Consider the following 19,082-nt stretch of genomic DNA (forward strand, 5'->3'; position numbering starts at 1 on the left):
GATCTGATCTGATTATTGGTGTCTGCTTGCGGCACAAATATATCACCGTTACCCTTCTCCCCATAGTAACCCCACCTGACTACCAGCCTCCTGGCTTCAAGGAGGGCAGCTCGGAGAGCATGATGTTCGAAGGCGATCCTATTTTCCTGAGCGTGGGGGAGGTGGCCACCCCTTTCCACCTGCTGAAACTGAAGGTCACCACGGAGAGCGAGAGGATGGGTCAGGTGGAGAAGAACCTCCAGAAGGAAGCCAAGAGCAGCAGCTCGACCACCCAGGGCGTGGAGATGGACCGCAATGGCCAGGTCGAAATTAACGTAAGACACCTGCCCCCTGCATACACCTCCCCCATTCTGGGAGCAGAATCAGATGGTTCACAACCAAGGAGTTCTCGAGCAAGAACGTGATACCTAGTCTTTAAAGCAGCCATTCTCAACTTTTCTTTGACTATGGCTCCCTTGGAACTCTGCTCAGAGTTTCTGGGCCCCCTTCCATGTGAAGTAGTCACGTTTTGGTTTCTTCTGCAATTCTGCCTAAAAAACATAGAAAATATTGACCTTTATACAGGCACACAATCCTTGACCTGGAAGCCTTGGACAGTGTGTTCCGAATTTCGGATTTTTCCGGATTTCAGAACAAAAGCCAGCTGCCCCAGATTTAAGCCCACCCAAATTGTGCTGCCGTATCTGCCCACTTCCAGTCACGCTGGCATCTCTGTTCACCCCCCACCCGAGACACGCTGCCGTCTCTCCCCCCCCCCGCCCACCCGAGTCTCGTTGCCGATTCTCTCCCACCCGAGTCGCGCTGTTGTCTCTCCCCCCCCACCACCCGAGTCAGGCAGCCGTCTCTCTCCCTCCTCACCCACCTGAGTCACACTGCCGTCTCTCTCCCACCCCGCCCACCCAATTCACACTGCCATCTCTCTCTCCTCCCTCCCCCCGCCCACCCGAGTTGCGCTGCTGTCTCTCTCTCCCTCGACTGCCTGAGTGGCACTGCCATCTCTCGCCCACCCGAGTTGCACTGCTGTCTGTCTGTCTCTCTCTCTATCTCCATCTCCCCCCCTCCCCCTGCTGTACCAGCACCAGGAAAAAAATGCCTGTTTTTGGAGCTTTCAGGATTTTAGATGTCTGGATAAAGGATTGTATACTGTATAACAAAGGAAAAAAGAATACATGACCAATGTTTTGGGCTTGAGCCCTACGTCAGCGAATGGAAAAATGTAAGCAGGCATCTGAATAAAAGAGTGGAGGAGGAGGCATGGTCGCAAAGGCAGGAGGTAATAGGTGGAGGAGGGAGGGAGGGCCCAGCAGCGATCAAGGGATGGCTGGGTGAATAGAAAGGAAAAGGAGAAGAGCTGGAAGGGGGGGGAGATAGCTGGAAGGGGGAAGGGAAGAGGTGGGGGGGGGGGGGGGGGGGGAGAGAGCAAGTTAGCAGAAACCTGAAAAGTCCAAGATTAATGGCATCTGGTAGGAGAGTGCCCAGACGGAAAATCAAGTATTCCTTCAATTTACAGGTGGTATAGTACGTGTGAGTATGGGAGTGTGACACAGAACTGAAATGTTTGGCTACTGGGAGGACTCTGTCACTGGTGCAGTCAGAGCAAAGGTGCTCAGCAAAACGATCTCCCAGCCCGCGCCCAGAGTGGCCTTCTCTATAGTGTAGAGACTGGATGCAGAATGGGAGATCGCTTTGCTGAGCGCCTCAACCCCTCCAGTCCTGGCATCATCCCACGGTGACAGGTACAGATTAGGCCAAGCTGGGCTCGAAAGCTCTTTTCAGGGCAGGTGACAGAGGTGTAGGGATGCCATAGCATTATTGGATCATTCATCTCACTGAGTCCATGACCTGCCCTCTCCTATAGTAATCCTCCAGTTCCACTCACTGTACCCTTGCAAGCATGTCTGTCCAAGTGTCCCTCCTGCCGCCACTGGATGCCTTACGGTTTCCAGCTCTGTTATCAAGCCTCCCAGTTTGGATCCCACAAGGATCTCAAGCATCTACATGTCGACTTCTCCAGCTTCTATTAGGCCCATTTCCCCGTTTCTCTCTTTCCCTATCCCTCCGTCTCCTTTCCAGCTCTCCCACCCCTTCCCTCTCCATTCAGAGAGTTACCTGCTCCTCTATCACCTCAGCTTTATTTCTCCTGCCCTCCATTTAATATCCACCTATGACCTCTTCAAGTCAAGTGTATTGCCATCCGATTGGACAAGTACAACCCGACTAAACAGCCTTCTCCAGTCCAAAACATGCAGACCCTCAACCAGGCAAGCAATACATATGTAGAACAAGTATCCACAAATACAAATACATAAATAAATGTTGTTTTCAGTATATGCTGTTAAAAGGGTCATCCTATACAAAGGGTGTAAAATTCTTGATGACAAAGTCGCAACATTGCTGCCACCTTCCTGCTGGCTCTGATGCAATCTTGCACACGTTCCGTTAGTTATTTGCGAAATCTCAGCGCTCCTCCGTGGGGTCCATCTGCCTTGTCTGACTACTGTCAACTCTATACAGGCTTTATATGGCCTGTTATAGGAGCCAAAAGTGGCTTATCTTAAAATATCCAAATAAAATTTAAACCTTTAAATGATCATTTATTATTAGCCAGATTCGGGGGAAAGGGTCATCTTACACAAAGGGTATCACTCAAAACCAACACTTTAGGTAGAAATTTCGAGGGCTATCTTATATATAACTATAAAACGATATGTACAGTAGTGTGATAGTACAGATCTATCGCCAATGTACATAGTATATATAGTTACTGTATCTAGACTGTGCTTACAGCGATTGGCTGAGAGCTAAGCCATGCCTATTGTCTGGCCCTTAAAGGGTTGTGTCCCTAGCCAGGTCGGATCATTCCGGACTGGTCGGCCACCTGTGAAGAGCTCCTGTCTTTTGCTAATAAAAGCCTTGGTTTGGATCAACAAGTCTTTGATTCTTTCGACGAGCTCTACAAGTAGTAAATATTACTGTCCTAGATGGTTTGTATGAGCAGTTCCTTTGGTGGTTCACCATTCTTACTGCCTGCAGGAAGATTCCTCAGCCTATTGGTGCTGGCTCTGATCCTCCTGTATCTCTTTCCAGACGGGAGTAGCTGTAAGATACTGGGTGTGGGGTGGAAGGGGTCCTCAATGATTTTGCGTGCCCTCTTCCGACAACAGTCCCGGTAGATCACATCAATGGGGGGAGGGAGACTCCAGTGATCCTCTCTGCCCCTATTATGGTCCTGTGGATTAACCTCTGATCCTTTGCTCTGTACCACACTGTGATGCCAAGTCAGAAGAGATAACCATATACAGCACAGAAACAGGCAGAGTTTGGCCCTTCTTGTCCATGCCGAACAATTTCTCCCACCTCGTCCCACTGGCCAGCATTTGGCCCATAACCCTCCATATCTCTCCTGTCCATACACCTATCCAACTTTTCCTTAGACATTAACTTCTACCACTTCTGCTGGAAGTTCATTCCACACCCCCACCACCCTCTGCATGAAGAAATTCCCCTTCATATTTCCCCTAAACTTTTCCCCTTTTACTCTCAATCCATGCCCTCTTGTTTGAATCTTCCCCACTTTCAATGGAAAAAGCCTATCCACATTGATTCTATCTGTCCCCCTTATAATTTTGAATACCTCTATCAAATCACCCCTCACTCGTCTACGCTCCAGGGAATAAAGTCCCAGCCTGCTCAACCATTCCTTGTAACTCAAACCTTGAAACCCCGGCAACATTCTCGTAAACCTCTCCTCTCTATTCTGTTCATATCCTTCGTGTAATTCGGCAACCAAAACTGCATACATTATTCCAAATTTGGCCTCACCAATGCCTTATACAACTTCAACATAACATCCCAACTCTTGTATTCAATACTCTGATTTCTGAAAGCCAACCTACCTTCCTCAACACCCTATCTACTTGTGATTCAGGGAATTGTGTACCATGACTCCCAAATCCCTTTGTTCCACTGCACTTCTCAATAATAAATATTGAAGAGACCAATAAGTAATTATTTAATTTGCAAAACAAAAAGGGATGTTTCGGTCGTACAGATTTTTGATGGACCAGTCTTTGCTTTGCTGCAGGTAAGTGTTTTTAAAATTGAAAGAAGTTTTGAGTTTAGTAACTTCTGGCAATTTTCACCTCAATCCTTTGTTCCATATTCTTTAAATGAAGGATACCTTTCCAGAAGAAAGCCCAGCTGCATCCCAGACACTTGTACCCAAAAATGGTTTCACTGATGATCAAGACGCAGGTACGTTAACATTTCAGCACAGTGCAGGCCCTTTGGCCCACGGTGTTATGCTAACCCAATCTTGTGTTCTGAATAGGTTCAAAGAGAATCAAGGCTGGACTCATGTTATGAACAAGCATTGGTATTTATTTACACGCAGAGGAATTCACAAAGAGGGCACACACTGACAGAGTAGCATACACAGCGCACTGGCGCGGTATACCGAGAAACGAGGGTTTAGCTCTTCAGCACCCACAGACACAGTATACCAAGAAATGAGAGTTTAACTTCTTCACCACCCACAGGCACAGTATACTGAAAAACAAGAGTTTAACCTCTTCACCACCCATAGGCACAGTATACTGAGAAACAAGAGTTTAACCTCATCACCACCCATAGGCACAGTATACTGAGAAATGAGAGTTTAACTTCTTCACCACCCACCATATAACCATATACAGCACAGAACAGGCCAGTTTGGCCCTACTAGTCCTTGCCGGAACAAATCCCCACACTCCTAGTCCCACTGACCAGCACCTGGTCCATACCCTTCCAATCCTCTCCCCTCCACGTAATTATCCAGTCTTTCCTTAAATGTAAATAAAGTCCCTGCTTCAACCACCTCCGCCGGAAGTTTATTCCACATCCCAACCACCCTTTACGTGAAGAAATTTCCCCTCATGTTCCCCTTATAATTTTCCCCCTTCAATCTCAAACCATGGCTTCTGGTTTGAATATCCCCCACTCTTAATTGAAAAAGCCTATCCACATTGACTCTCTCTGTCCCTTTTAAAATCTTGAACACCTCCATCAAATCCCCCTTCAATCTTCTACGCTCCAGAGTTGTCAGTCCTGTCCCTCCTGTAACCAGGTCTCACTAATTGCCACAACATCATGATTCCAAGTGCCAATCCACAGGCACAGTATACCGAGAAGCGAGAGTTTAACCTCTTCACCCACAGGCACAGTATACCGAGAAACGAGAGTTTAACCTCTTCACCACTGTTAGGTCTGCTTTGTTCATGAATGAGTGAGACAAACACCAGACTGAGTCGAAATCAGGGTTCTTTGTTCTTTATTACCGGATTGTAACACTTGCGACTAACCATGTTAGTCGGAGAATGCATTCTGCCGTTATCAGCAAAATGGTGATTTTTTATACCCTTGGATATGTGCTTAGAACATCATCATATCATTACTTGTCCAATGACTAAAACTGTTGCTATCCTTTCCCTGCTAGCTTCCTGCCTCTCAATCCATCAATGTCTCTCTTATCTTGTAAGTACAAGGATGCATTCACATCTTGTTACAGCCCTGCACATTCCCATCTCATGATGTTTTACCTTACACCACCCACAGGCACAGTATACCGAGAAACGAGAGTTTAACCTCTTCACCACCCACCACCCACAGGCACAGTTATTGCATAACTAAACAAGTACATACACATGAACTTGATCTCCATTGTCGCCTCTGCTTGGGATCTGCTTCAGCAATGGTCATAACTAATGAACACATACACAACAATAATACACAAATAACTACACATCATGTGCATACAAATCACTGATAAACATTCCCAACTCCCAAGTGGAAAGGCAGTGTTAAACACACAGTACCCACCAACTCTCTTTATCTGTAGCAAGTGGCACACTCACAAACAATAAATTAATTACAACTAACGAGTATACCAAATGAACCTGGTCTCCAGCATTGTCCATGGCTTGGGATCCGGGACGGGCCCATTGCACTTAGCCCTACAGAGCTGCCCACGTCTCGCAGCTTGGAGTTCAGCAGCAAAAGCAGAGTGAGGGAGACAGACAGACAGACAGAAATGGCGCGTGCTCGCCCTTTGCAGTGAAGGACCTGTCCACGTGACCTGTGAGGACCATTCGTGCCTCCCATGTGGGCAGATTGACACCTGGAGGATCAATCACATGTCAGCTGCCAGGGCTAATCACAGGTGAGGAGATCTAACCCTTAATTAGCAGCTGAGGTGACTTGACCAGGTTCTAGCTGGAGAGGCCACATGACCCTCCAAAAATCCACACTATACCCATAACAAACATCTAAACCTTCCCTTCTTCTTCTTTGGCTTGGCTTTGCGGACGAAGATTTATGGAGGGGGTAAAAGTGTCCACGTCAGCTGCAGGCTCGTTTGTGGCTGACAAGTCCGATGCGGGACAGGCAGACACGGTTGCAGTGGTTGCAGGGGAAAATTGGTTGGTTGGGGTTGGGTGTTGGGTTTTTCCTCCTTTGTCTTTTGTCAGTGAGGTGGGCTCTGCGGTCTTCTTCAAAGGAGGTTGCTGCCCGCCGAACTGTGAGGCACCAAGATGCACGGTTTGAGGCGATATCAGCCCACTGGCGGTGGTCAATGTGGCAGGCACCAAGAGATTTCTTTAGGCAGTCCTTGTACCTCTTCTTTGGTGCACCTCTGTCACGGTGGCCAGTGGAGAGCTCATCATATAACACGATCTTGGGAAGGCGATGGTCCTCCATTCTGGAGATGTGACCTACCCAGCGCAGTTGGATCTTCAGCAGTGTGGATTCGATGCTGTCGGCCTCTGCCATCTCGAGTACTTCGATGTTAGGGATGAAGTTGCTCCAATGAATGTTGAGGATGGAGCGGAGACAACACTGGTAGAAGCGTTCTAGGAGCCGTAGGTGATGCCGGTAGAGGACCCATGATTCAGAGCTGAACAGGAGTGTGGGTATGACAACGGCTCTGTATACGCTTATCTTTGTGAGGTTTTTCAGTTGGTCGTTTTTCCAGACTCTTTTGTGTAGTCTTCCAAAGGCGCTATTTGCCTTGGCGAGTCTGTTGTCTATCTCGTTATCGATCCTTGCATCTGATGAAATGGTGCAGCCGAGATAGGTAAACTGGTTGACCGTTTTGAGTTTTGTGTGCCCGATGGAGATGTGGGGGGGCTGGTAGTCATGGTGGGGAGCTGGCTGATGGAGGACCTCAGTTTTCTTCAGGCTGACTTCCAGGCCAAACATTTTGGCAGTTTCCGCAAAACAGGACGTCAAGCACTGAAGAGCTGGCTCTGAATGGGCAACTAAAGCGGCATCGTCTGCAAAGAGTAGTTCACGGACAAGTTGCTCTTGTGTCTTGGTGTGAGCTTGCAGGTGCCTCAGATTGAAGAGACTGCCATCCGTGCGGTACCAGATGTAAACAGCGTCTTCATTGTTGAGGTCTTTCATGGCTTGGTTCAGCATCATGCTGAAGAAGATTGAAAAGAGGGTTGGTGCGAGAAAGCAGCCTTGCTTCACGCCATTGTTAATGGAGAAGGGTTCAGAGAGCTCATTGCTGTATCTGACCCGACCTTGTTAGTTTTCGTGCAGTTGGATAACCATGTTGAGGAACTTTGGGGGGCATCCGATGCGCTCTAGTATTTGCCAAAGCCATTTCCTGCTCATGGTGTCGAAGGCTTTGGTGAGGTCAACAAAGGTGATGTAGAGTCCTTTGTTTTGTTCTCTGCTCTTTTCTTGGAGCTGTCTGAGGGCAAAGACCATGTCAGTAGTTCCTCTGTTTGCGCGAAAGCCGCACTGAGATTCTGGGAGAACATTCTCGGCCACACTAGGTATTATTCTATTTAGGAGAATCCTAGCGAAGATTTTGCCTGCAATGGAGAGCAGCGTGATTCCCCTGTAGTTTGAGCAGTCTGATTTCTCACCTTTGTTTTTGTACAGGGTGATGATGATGGCATCACGAAGGTCCTGAGGCAGTTTTCCTTGGTCCCAGCAAAGCTTGAAAAACTCATGCAGTTTGATATGCAGAGTTTTGCCTAACTCACCCATAACCCTCTATTTTTCTTTCATACACATTCCTGTCGAATTGTCTCCTTTGTACCAGCCTCCACTACCAATCCATGCACCCACCACTCTCAGTAAAAAAAGTAACCCTGATGTCTTCCTTTATCTCCTCTGGTGTTTACTATTCTTTCCCCGGGAAAATGCCACTGGCTGTCCAATCTATCGAAAGCCCCTTTTCAATTGGCACCCTGTTCCAAGAATTAATTGGGAATTTACTGGACATGGTCTAGTGGAAAAGGATCATTGTCTGAATGCTGGCATCAAATGATGTCATTTCACTCCGGGGATTAACCACCTCTACCTCTACTCACGTCCCCGGCGTTTGATAAAACCAGTGGAAAAGGGGCAGCAGAAAGTCACCCGTTTCCAGTTGAAGGTGGAACAGTCCGATCCCCGGGGATGAGTGGGTTCAGTGGAAAAACATTTAGTGTCCCAGTTCAGGATGGCCCAGTGGAAACGGCACAAAGGACTTCCTATCCCAAGACACTGCATGGCCGATTAACTGGGATGCCAGTCGAAAAGCGCATATGCCTATCATAATGTTGTCGACCTCTATTAAGACTCTTCTCATCCTTCTTCACTACAAAGAGAAAAGTCCCAGCTCTGCTAATCTTCCCTCATAAGGCAGATTTTCCAATCCAGGCAACATCCTGGTAAATCTCCTGCTCCCTTTCCACAGCTTCCCCATCCTTCCTATAATGAGGCATCCAAAGATATTCCAGATGTGGTTTAACCAGAGTTTTACAGAGATGCAACATAATCTCTCGGCTCTAGAGCTCAATCCCTCGATTAATGAAGGCCTGCATCCAACAGGCCTTCTTAACTACCCTATCAATTTGCCCGGCATCCTTGAGAGATGCACGGATTTGGACTCCAAGTTGGCTCATTAAACCAACCCAGCTAGAGTTTGGCCTGGCGTTCCACCAAACTCGCCACTTCGACGGTGTGTTAAACTCTTTCCTTGCAGAAGCGAAGACGTCACCAGGGCCTGGAAAGGGGGCGAAGAATGCAAGTCCAAAAGACAACAGCCAGCCCATGTCACAGGTGAGCACAGACCCCTCCCCCACCACAAAAGCTCCCTCCTCAAGATTATCTGGGATTAGCTGCCATGGGTAGCAGGGTTTGCATAGTATTTAGCGTGACTTATTACAGCGCAAGCGACCTGGGTTCAAATGCGGTGCTGTCTATAAGGAGTTTTTATGTTCTCCCTGTGTCTGCGTGGGTAGAAGCCAATTCTGGATGTTTAAACCTGTGCCACCAATTTAACCTACAACCCCATATGTTTTGAATGGAGCGCCTGGAGAAAACCCACGCAGATGTGGAGAGAACATACAAACTCACTACAGACAGCGCTGAATTGGAACCCGGGACACTGGCACTGTAATAGTTTTACCCAAACCGCTGTGCTAACCATGCCACCCTTCCTACATCTGTTCGTGGGTGTTGTCTCTTTCCCCCTCTCCTGAAGTTAGTGATCACCTCCTTTGCCGTACTGACATTGAGAGAGAGGTGGTTATCTTGGCACCAGGCCACTGAACTTCCAGTTTCTTTCCTGTACTCTTGCTTGTCACCTTGTGTGAAACAGGGTGTAGGGGCTAAGGTCAGAGCAGCCCTGATCTTAGACCATAAGCCATCCAGCCCATCAAGTCTGCCCCTCCATTCAGTTATGAGCGGATCCATTTTCCCACTCAGCACCACTGCCCGGCCTTATCCTTTGATGCCCTGGCTAATTGAGAACCAATCAATCTCTGCTTTAATGACTTGGCCTCTAAAACTGCCTGTATTCCAAATCTCATTGAATGGTGGAAGAGCTCTGGGACCAGCTCCTCTTGACCCTTGCCCTTGTCTGGCACTTGGCCTTCTCAATGTCGAGACAGGACATCTACCCGCTGATGTAATCTGGACCAAGTCAATACTCCAACCTTTTGCCCCTTTGCACCATCCGTTTTCCTCATGCGGGCACACAGAGAAACGCCCTTTAACTCCCTTCTTCCCGGTTGCAGATGGAGAACTTAGTGAGCAAGACATCAGAACTGGAGCTATCTGGCAGAAGGACACGAAGCGGAAAGCTTTTTGATGCAAATCTGGTGAGTTTCCATGCTGTGTCCTACATTGGAAGTAGTGATGATGAGTTTATCATCATACATCATAATTACAATGTACAAAATTCTTGCTTGCTGATGGAGCTGTGGCCCCAATCCCCATCCATCTGACACATGAGACATCGTGGGACAGAGGTAACTCATTCCGAACATCTAGTCCTGATTGTAATCCAGTGTCCTTTTGTGATTCACTCAGACATCAAGACCAGAAACACTCAGCTTCACAAACAAATGACACTGGCTTGAGTGAGGGCTTCAAGGATTCCTTTTATTGTCACCTAAAGATATAATAAATATGATATGTCGTAAAGCAAACAGCGGCATGAGAATTGCCTGGCAAAAGAGAGATCTTTCAGCAACACCGAGTGTCCGTGGATTCGCCTCCAGTGCTCCTGCAGCCACACAGACCCCTGTTCAATCCGTCAGTGATTCGAGCTCCAGATCCAAACCTCTGACATGATAAAGAAGCCTTCAGCGCTCGAGCCACTTCTTGCCCTCAAATCCCAGTTCCAGTACCTGTTTCCCCCTGAACAACTCGGTGCGAGTTCTTCGACCGCAGGTCGTGAACCGCCCGCAACCAGCCTGGGCCTTTCAGCTATTGTCACCAGTCCGCTGCCATGGGTCACCATTCTGTGCCTCTCCTCAAAACGGGGAGCGTCCTCTCCATTTTGGGTACCCTGCCGCACCATGGAGCTTGATTAGACGGGTGGGTGGCCAGGGCAAGATTCCGTGGTCAAGGAGTTGGGAACTTGGACAGGTGGGCGGCCGGGACCTTGGCAAGATTTTGCGGTTTGGGTATTGGGAGCTCTGGTGGGCGAGTGGTCGGAGCCAAAAATGGAAGGGGGGGGGGGTCGACTTTTACATGGTATCAACTATTACACACGTGTATATGGTATATTGTCGAATGTACTGAGAAAGCATTTTGCGAGATGTCCAGGCACTCAACCCATAGGTAGCATAGCAGTTAAAAAAAAATAGCAGAGATCAGAGCAAAGACAGCATCATTTTGCTGGTGTTAAACAGGAAATTCTGCAGACACTGGGATTATAGTGTAATACACGAACATGCTGGAGAAATTCAGAGGTATGGAGTGTCAGAGGTATGGAGGTATGGAGAAATTCAGAGCAAAGGGATATAACCAATGTTTTGAGCCTGAACCCTTCATTAAGATCTGAACAAAAAGGCAAGCACTTGAATAAATGAATGGGGAGAGCAGAAGGGGCAGGGTAGGTGTACAGGCCTGAGATTCTTTTTCCTGTGGGCTAGGCACAATTTCTACTTATCGGTAACTAAACTGTATTCGAAAGAAAAAGAGAAATGCAAACAAATGGCCTTTCACTCTGTGTGGTTCTGTAAAAGGTTGGGAGGGAAGGAAGGCAAACGTTGCTAACGGAAACCTGTAAATTGCTTCTTCAAAACATTTCAAGGGAACTGTGGAGCATAAGGACAGAAAGCAAGCAGAGAACTCCCAGGGAAAAGCAGCGGGAAAGAAGAGAACTAGTTTGGAAAAGACAAAAACAGTAAGTTAAAGAAAAGTCAACTGTTGTGGATCCTTTTTGAGGGGTGGGGGTGAGGAATCCGACTGCCGCGGGGTGGGAATCTGTCCCTAGTACCCTGGATCCCGCTTGAATCCACGTTGCCCTGTTACCCAGCTTCCTACCATTTGCAGGAAATAATCTGGAGGTTTTGGAACATGCGTGCGTCTTTGTTGCGGAGACCTTGCTGAATTAGTATTTTGTACCTGGATTTTATTTTCATAAAACCGCCTGCAGTTTGGTAGTTGACTTGAAAGAGGCCCAGTCAGCCATTGTTTCTAACGATACCTGGATTCTGGGGCCATTACTTACCCACAACCACTGAGAATAGTTGTTTAGAGACTCGTGCAGCAAGGAACAGGCCTTTTGGCCCAACTTGTCCATTCTGACGTCATCCTGGACCAGTCCCATTTGCCTGCATTTGTCCCATATCATAGACTACTACAGCACAGTACAGGCCTTCAGCCCTCAATGTTGTGCTGACCTATATGTCCTACTAGAAAAAAACCTCCCTATCTCATAACCCTCAATTTTTCTTTCATCCATGTGTCAGTCTTGGAATCTCTTAAATGTCCTTATTGTTCCAGATTCCACCACCACTCCTGGCAAGGCATTCCAGGCACCCACAACTCACCGTGTTTAAAAAAAAACTTTCTCCTGTTGTCTCCCCTAAACTTTCTACAGGTGTCCTCTGGTTTGGCTACCCCTGGGAAAAAGACACCGGCTGTCCCCCTTACCTATGCCTCTCAGAATCTTGTAGACCTTGACTGAGTCACCTTTCATCCTTCTGTGATCCAAAGAGAAAAGCCCTAGTTCTGATAACCTTGCCTTACTTTCCAGTCCAACGTGGTAAATCTCCTCTGCTTTCACGCCCTTCCTATAATGAGGTGATCAGAACTGAACACAGTGTGGTCTCACCAGAGATTTGTAGAGCTGCAATATGACCTCTTGACTCTTGTACTTAATTTCCCCAACTCAGAAGCCCAGCGTCCCATAGGCTTTTTAACCATCCTCTCAACCTTGATAGACATGTGGATTTGGACCTCAAGGTCTTCCACACTGTTAAGTATCCAACCATTAACCCTATACTCAGCCTTCTGGTTTGACTTCCTCACATTGAATTCCTCAGATTGAATTCCATCTGCCATTTTTTCATCCAACTCTGCATGTATCCTTTTGTAACCTTCGGCACCATCCACAACTTACTGACCCATCCTTCCACTTCTTCATATAGGTCATTGGCAAAAATCACAAAGATCAGGGGGTCCCGGAACAGATCCCTGCAGAACTCCACTTGTCACTGACCTCCAGGCAGAATACTTTCCGTCCACCACTACTCTGCTTTCTATAGGCGAGTTTATTCTGAATTCAAGATTCCCTGAATCCCATGCCTTATGACTTTCTGAGTGAGCCTCTAATGGGAGACCTTAGTAAAATCCATATATACCGCATCTACCAACTTACCTTCATCAATTTCTTTTGTTGCCTCCCCAATTGGGATCACGAAACACAACTTTCCCTTCACAAAGCCATTCTGACTATCCCTGAGAACACTGTCCTCCAAATGCTCATAAATCCTGTACTTAAGAACCCTCTCCAATCGTTTGTGCATCACTGATGTAAGGCTCCCTGGTCTATAACTCCTGGGATTCTCCCTATTACCTTTTTTTAGACAAGGGAACCCCATTTGCCCCTTCGGCACCTCCAAGGGGTCCCAGGGAGGACGCAAGGATCAATGCCCCAGGAATCTCTTCCCATAAAAAATTATGAGATCACCACACATATTCAACGTGAGAGGGAGATGTGCAGGGGACATCACACAGCAAAGGGTGCCAGGAGCAACAGTGGAAGCTGGTACAACAGTAGCATGAAAGAGGCTTCTGGATAGACACGTGACTACAAAAGGGATATTGGATGCAAGCAGTTTGATTTGGGCACCTTGCTTGACACAGACATGCACTATTCTGTATTCAACACCTTTCAAAAGAAGCGCAGGACACCCCTGAAATTAAACAGTGGCCCACATGAGAGTGTTAGTGGAACCTATCTTCATGGTTTGTATCTGCTCCACCAGGTGCATCAGTTTGAAATCCCTTGCAGCCAGGACGAAGTCTCAATCAAGAGAAGAAAGAAGTTCAGTGAGCCGAAAGAACGGTTTCGTTAGCTGTTGGGTCAGCCTCCGTCCGCTCCTCAGTTTCATTGTTTTTTTCCCCTCGACACCTGCACTCCCTTCCTCGGTGGTGTCCTTTCTATTAGCAGGATGCTGGCGTATAGTCTAGGGGAGGGAAGGAGCCAGGGCAGCAGCTTTTCTCCGAGATGCAGCAGAGCAGGCGTGACATAAAGTGCCCCCCACCGCCACCCCGATCCTTGCCCCACATTCTTCCCTGACTCTGCCACGATAGACTGCTCAGTCCGATCACTGCTCGGCCACTCAGTCCGATCACTGCTGCACGGAGGTCATCCTTCACCGTTGGCAGAATCGAGCAGCCCACAGCCTTTGCACTCAGAAACTATTTTGCCCTCTCCGATGGTGTCATGCGAACCTACAAGCAGATTATGAAGCAAACAGTCTCCTCCCCTATTCCGTCGCACTCTCATCAATGACACCCCCTCATTCTATTAAATTCCACTGCGATCTCCTCAGCAGATTGACTCTCCCGCCTCAGAAATTATTCTTGTGAGCCTTTGATGCTGGCCCTTTTAAATAAAGAGAAGCTAAAGGGACTCAGAGGGGCCAGGCAGCATCGACGGAGAGAAATGGTCAGTCAGCGTATAGAGCCTCGATAAAGGGCATTGGCCCAAAATGTTGACCGATCACGGGCGCTGCCTGACTTGCAGAATCCCTTCAGCTTCTCTTCGCTTGAGATTCCACCATCTGCAGGGGTTTTCTTTTGCTTCTCTGCCCTCCCAACTAAATTTGTGGGAAGGGAACAAAATCCAGTTGCTTGAGGACATTGTTCAAAAGGGGTTAAGGCAGGTGAAGCCCCACACCAGAACATGGCTGGCACTGAGATCCAAAAGGACCACAGCTGCTGGAAATCCAAAGCAAAAACAGCGCATGAGCCAAACCCGCGGCAGGTCAGGCTGCATTTGTGGGCCACGAGGAAGAGCCAAGGGTCCTTGACCCTGAAACACCAGCTCCCTTCCTCTTCTCACACGTGCTGCCCGACCTGTCGCCTATTCACTGCGTGTGTGCCCTGCCATTAATTTTACATTGCCGCGATGTCAGAGGGTGGCAACTTTCTCGAGAACCGTGATCCCGCGGAACTCTCCCGGCTGGCGGGGCTTTAAGGGATTCGCCGGCTCTGAGTTCAGGGCAACCAGGTGGTCAGACCGCAGACTCCAATGATCTACTCTAGCTTCTGTTTACATACTGAAGAAGAGGAGCCGACCGGCTGGTGGCTCGTTATGCATCTCATGGGGGCAGCTGTTCATAATGTGTCTGCAAGTAATTCGTGGCAGTGAGGTCTCAAGCAGTGGTACTGCAAAAAATATGTGCCCTGTTTACATGGGCTGGAGAGTTGAATATTGTTTCGTTTCACACTGTACGACTTGGATTACATTTTTCCCTGAAAGTCACCATTTTTGTTGTGTGCTGGCCTTCTTTTCACCTCTGGTGGAGTGGTTGCGTTTTCCAATGGCTTCGGTTAGCTCAATCCTACTTTGGTGCCAGCGACACTAGCACAAATCCGGCACTTTCTGCGAGGAGCTTGAACATTCTTCCTGTGTCCCACAGAGGGTTCCTCCAACATTCCTAAGACGTGCAGGGACGGAAGGTTAATAGGTCACGTGGGTGCATTTAGGTGGCTTGGGCTCGTAGGCCAGAAGGGCTAGTTACTGCACCATATCTCCAAATTTAAAAAAAATTAAATTACTTAGTGGTTGGTTATGAGACTAATTCCCATCCCTCTCCGTATCTCCCATTTGCGTCTCATTCCATCTCTCGCCTTCTGGTGCACATTAAAAAGGTCGAAACTCAGAAATGCTGGAGGAACTCAGCCGGTCTCGCAGCACCCATAGGAGTGAAAAAATACAGGTGTCCAAATGAAAAGCTGGGGGAAGAGTCCAGACCGACAGATAAGAGAAGAGGGGTCAGGGCAGATGTGCAGGTGAGGGCTGAATTGATGGAGGTAGAGGGAAAGAAGGAGGAGAACATCTCTGATGGTCTGGCATGGAAGACCTCGTCCTGGGAGCAGATGCGACGGAGATGGGGGAATTGAGACTCCTTACCCGGGAGGGCAGGATGTGAACGCGTGTCTTCAAAGTAGCTGTGGGAGTGGGCGGGCTTGTTGAAGGTGTCTGTGGAGAGTTTGTCTCCGAAGATGGAGAAAAGGGAGAGTGTCGTGGTCAAAGTGAATTTGAATCAAACATGAAAGTCTGCAGAAACCATGGTCGAAGTAAAAGCACGAGGCTGAAGAAACTCAGCAAGTCAAACAGTGTTCTTTATACAGCAAAGATAAAGATACAGAACCAATGTTTCGGGCCTGAGCCCTTCAAGGTAAGTGAATTTGAGGTCAGGTGCTAGGGACGGACCAAGTGAATTTGATAACTACAATCACAAAGTTTGCAGACCCTCATATTTCAATCCAGAAGGTCAAGTCTGGCTCTGCTATTCTCAACCACTCCCCCAGGAGAGATCCAGGAGCAAAATACTGCTGGATATCTGTCTGTGGTCTCATGCCCTGCAACACTAAGACCACCTGCAAACTGGAGGAACAACACCTCATCTTCCATCTGGGCACCCTCCAACTGGATGCCATTAATATCAACCTCTCCAGTTTCTGTCAAACCCCCCTCCCCTTCTTTATGTCTCCTTTCCTCCTGTTCTCTCTCCTCCCTGACTCCTTTCCCCCAGCTCTGCTTCCACAGAGCCACAAAGATCCCCCACTCCCCCAATCATTTCCCATCTTTCCTCCCTCCTTTGTCCCATCCATATCTAACACCATTTGTCTATTGGTCTGTACTTCTCCCCAACCTTTTAATTCACGCACCTGCCTGCTTTTCACATGAGGAAGGGCTCAGGCCTGAAATGTCAGTAATCTATCTACCTCCCATGGATGCTGTGAGTTCCTCCAGCAGTTCTGTGCTTTTTTTGTCAAGAGTGCTGAAAACATTGGCCGATAGGTTGACCTGCCTGGATAGTGCGCAGAACAGTTTGTCTCAGTCCCTGTGACTCAATTCACTCAGCATCTGTGGAGAGAGAGATAAACAAGAATCAGCACTTTGTGGAAAGATCATTACACTGCAACATGAACTGCTTCTCCCTTTTCAGATGCTGACTGATCCATTGAGTCTCCCCTGCGGAATCCATCCAACCAAACCAACTACTGTGGGCTCCGTATCGGCTCTAAATGGCCTGTTAATAAGAGCCTACGGTGGTTTAAAATCCTATGACTGCAGGGTCTGGGCCCAATAGAGCAGCATCTACGATCGGCAGCAACTACGAGGGGTTGCAGACTCCGGGGAAGCAGAGGACTAGCACGGCACCAGAAAACAGGGAGACCAAGCCCACCCACCCGTTTGAGAATCTCAGGGTTGCACATCATGTACATACTCTGATAATAAATCTGAATTTAAAGTGTCCCTCCATCTTTGTTAAAATCGGTGGTTTTTAAAAAAGTTTTACAGAGGAGATACAGTGGCAGACTGGTGAGGGGTTCTGAGACTGAAGAACACATAGGTGGTGGGCTGTTGGTGACTGCGGTCAAAGGACTCGCACCACACCATGGCATCCCCCCCCCCCCACCATTGGAGAAGGAGGGGAGATGACCCACAGAATGGTGATCGTTACTTCTAAACTTTTGCCTCTTAACTCATGACCTCTTGTTTCAATCTCTCCTACCCTCAAAGGAAAAAGCCTATCCACATCAGCTTTATCCCCTCATAATCTTTAATACCTCTATCAAATCCCCCCCTCAACCTTCTACACTGTTAGGAATAAAGATCTAATCTGCTCAATCTTCATTCTGAAACTCAGGTAACATTTTTGTAAATCTTCTCTGCACTCTCTCTACCTTGTTGATATCCTTCCTATAATTCGGTGACCAGAACTGCACACGATATTCCAAATTTGGCCTCATCAATGCCTTGAACCGTTTCAACATCACTTCCCAACTACTATATTCTATGCTTTGATTTATAAAGGCCAGCAGACTAAAAGCCTTCTTCACCACCCTATCCACATGAGATTCTACCTTCAGGAAATGATGAACCATTCATTATTCCTATGTTCTCTGACAGTAAATCTGAAGTGTGAGAAAAGGAGGTGTACAGGGAAGACGAGGGGGTTACAGAGACAGAGGGGTGTAGGGGACCTCAGGGTGTTACAGAAACAGGAAGGGATGTATGGTTACAGGAGGGGGTTACAGAGACAGAGAGGGGTGTAGGGGACTGGAGGGGGTTACAGAGATGGAAGGGTGTAGGGGACTGGAGGGGATTTTTACAGAGACAGGGAGGGGTATAGGGGACTGGAGGGGATTTAAGAGATGAGGGGTGTAAGGGACCAGAAGGGGGTTACAGAGATGAGGAAGGGTGTTGGGGACTGGAAGGGTTACATTACCAATTCTGCCTGGCCCACAGGAAGAAGAATCTCAGGGTTGCACATCATGTATGTACTCTGATAATAAATCTGAATTTAAAGTGCCCCTGCATCTTTGTTAAAATCGGTGTTTTTTTTTTGAAAAGTTTTACAGAACTCCCTGCAAATGACACCCATTCCAGGGACTGCAAATGTTGCAATCTCAAGCTCACCTCACTGCTGGTGGACCTCACCAGATCCCTAAGGCTGAATCACTCCTGCTTCATCTGCAGAGTGTTCCACCAGCAGCCTGTGTTTTGTGTGAAACACAAAAGTCTGCAGGCGCTGTAATTGTAGTAGACACACCAAAATGCAGGAGGAACCCAGCCAGTCTTTTCAGCGTCTATAGGAGACAAAGATAGATTGCCGACGTTTTGGGCCTGAGCCCTTCTTCAGGGAATAAGCCAGAAGCATGAGATCTCAGAAAGCATCAGAATTCAAATCATGGGGGAGGAATGCAGACCAACAAAAGGTATTGGCTACAATGAGGGACAAGGTAAGAATTGATCACGTTTGTCCAAATAGAGAGAGAGATAGGCAATGGGGGCGGGGGGGGGGGGGTGGGGGGTGGGGTGGGATGTTTAATGAAAGGCAGAAAAGTCGATATTAATCCCATCTGGTTAGAGGGAGCCCAGTTGGAAGATGAGGTGTTCCTCCAATTTGCAGGAAGTCTCAGTCTGGCCGTGCATGAGGCCAATTTCTTCCCTTTTCCCTCCTCTCTCTCTGCCCCTTCCTCCCTCCTTTTCTCCCTCTGCTCCTTCCTCCCTCTCCCTGCCCCTTCCTGCCTCCCCCTGCCCATTCCTCCTCCCCCACCCCTTC

General features: G+C 48.0%; 1 protein-coding gene across 4 annotated transcripts in view; it reads left to right on the plus strand.

The window, feature by feature from the left end:
* The window catches only part of hormad1 (HORMA domain containing 1), a 64,391-nt gene that overhangs the window by 28,395 nt on the left and 16,914 nt on the right, over positions 1-19,082 (plus strand). For 2 of the 4 annotated variants that reach the window (XM_069940215.1, XM_069940216.1), the window contains 6 exons: positions 67-314; positions 4,176-4,254; positions 9,017-9,093; positions 10,053-10,136; positions 11,579-11,671; positions 13,761-13,819. In XM_069940215.1, coding sequence (XP_069796316.1) covers positions 67-314; positions 4,176-4,254; positions 9,017-9,093; positions 10,053-10,136; positions 11,579-11,671; positions 13,761-13,819 — 640 coding nt within the window. Of the gene's footprint in view, positions 1-66; positions 315-4,175; positions 4,255-9,016; positions 9,094-10,052; positions 10,137-11,578; positions 11,672-13,760; positions 15,266-19,082 lie in introns of those variants that run through there. The other 2 variants (XM_069940218.1, XM_069940217.1) reach the window with 2 other exon arrangements.

Source organism: Narcine bancroftii, chromosome 5, assembly GCF_036971445.1.
Source record: "Narcine bancroftii isolate sNarBan1 chromosome 5, sNarBan1.hap1, whole genome shotgun sequence".
Taxonomy (NCBI): Eukaryota; Metazoa; Chordata; class Chondrichthyes; order Torpediniformes; family Narcinidae; genus Narcine; species Narcine bancroftii.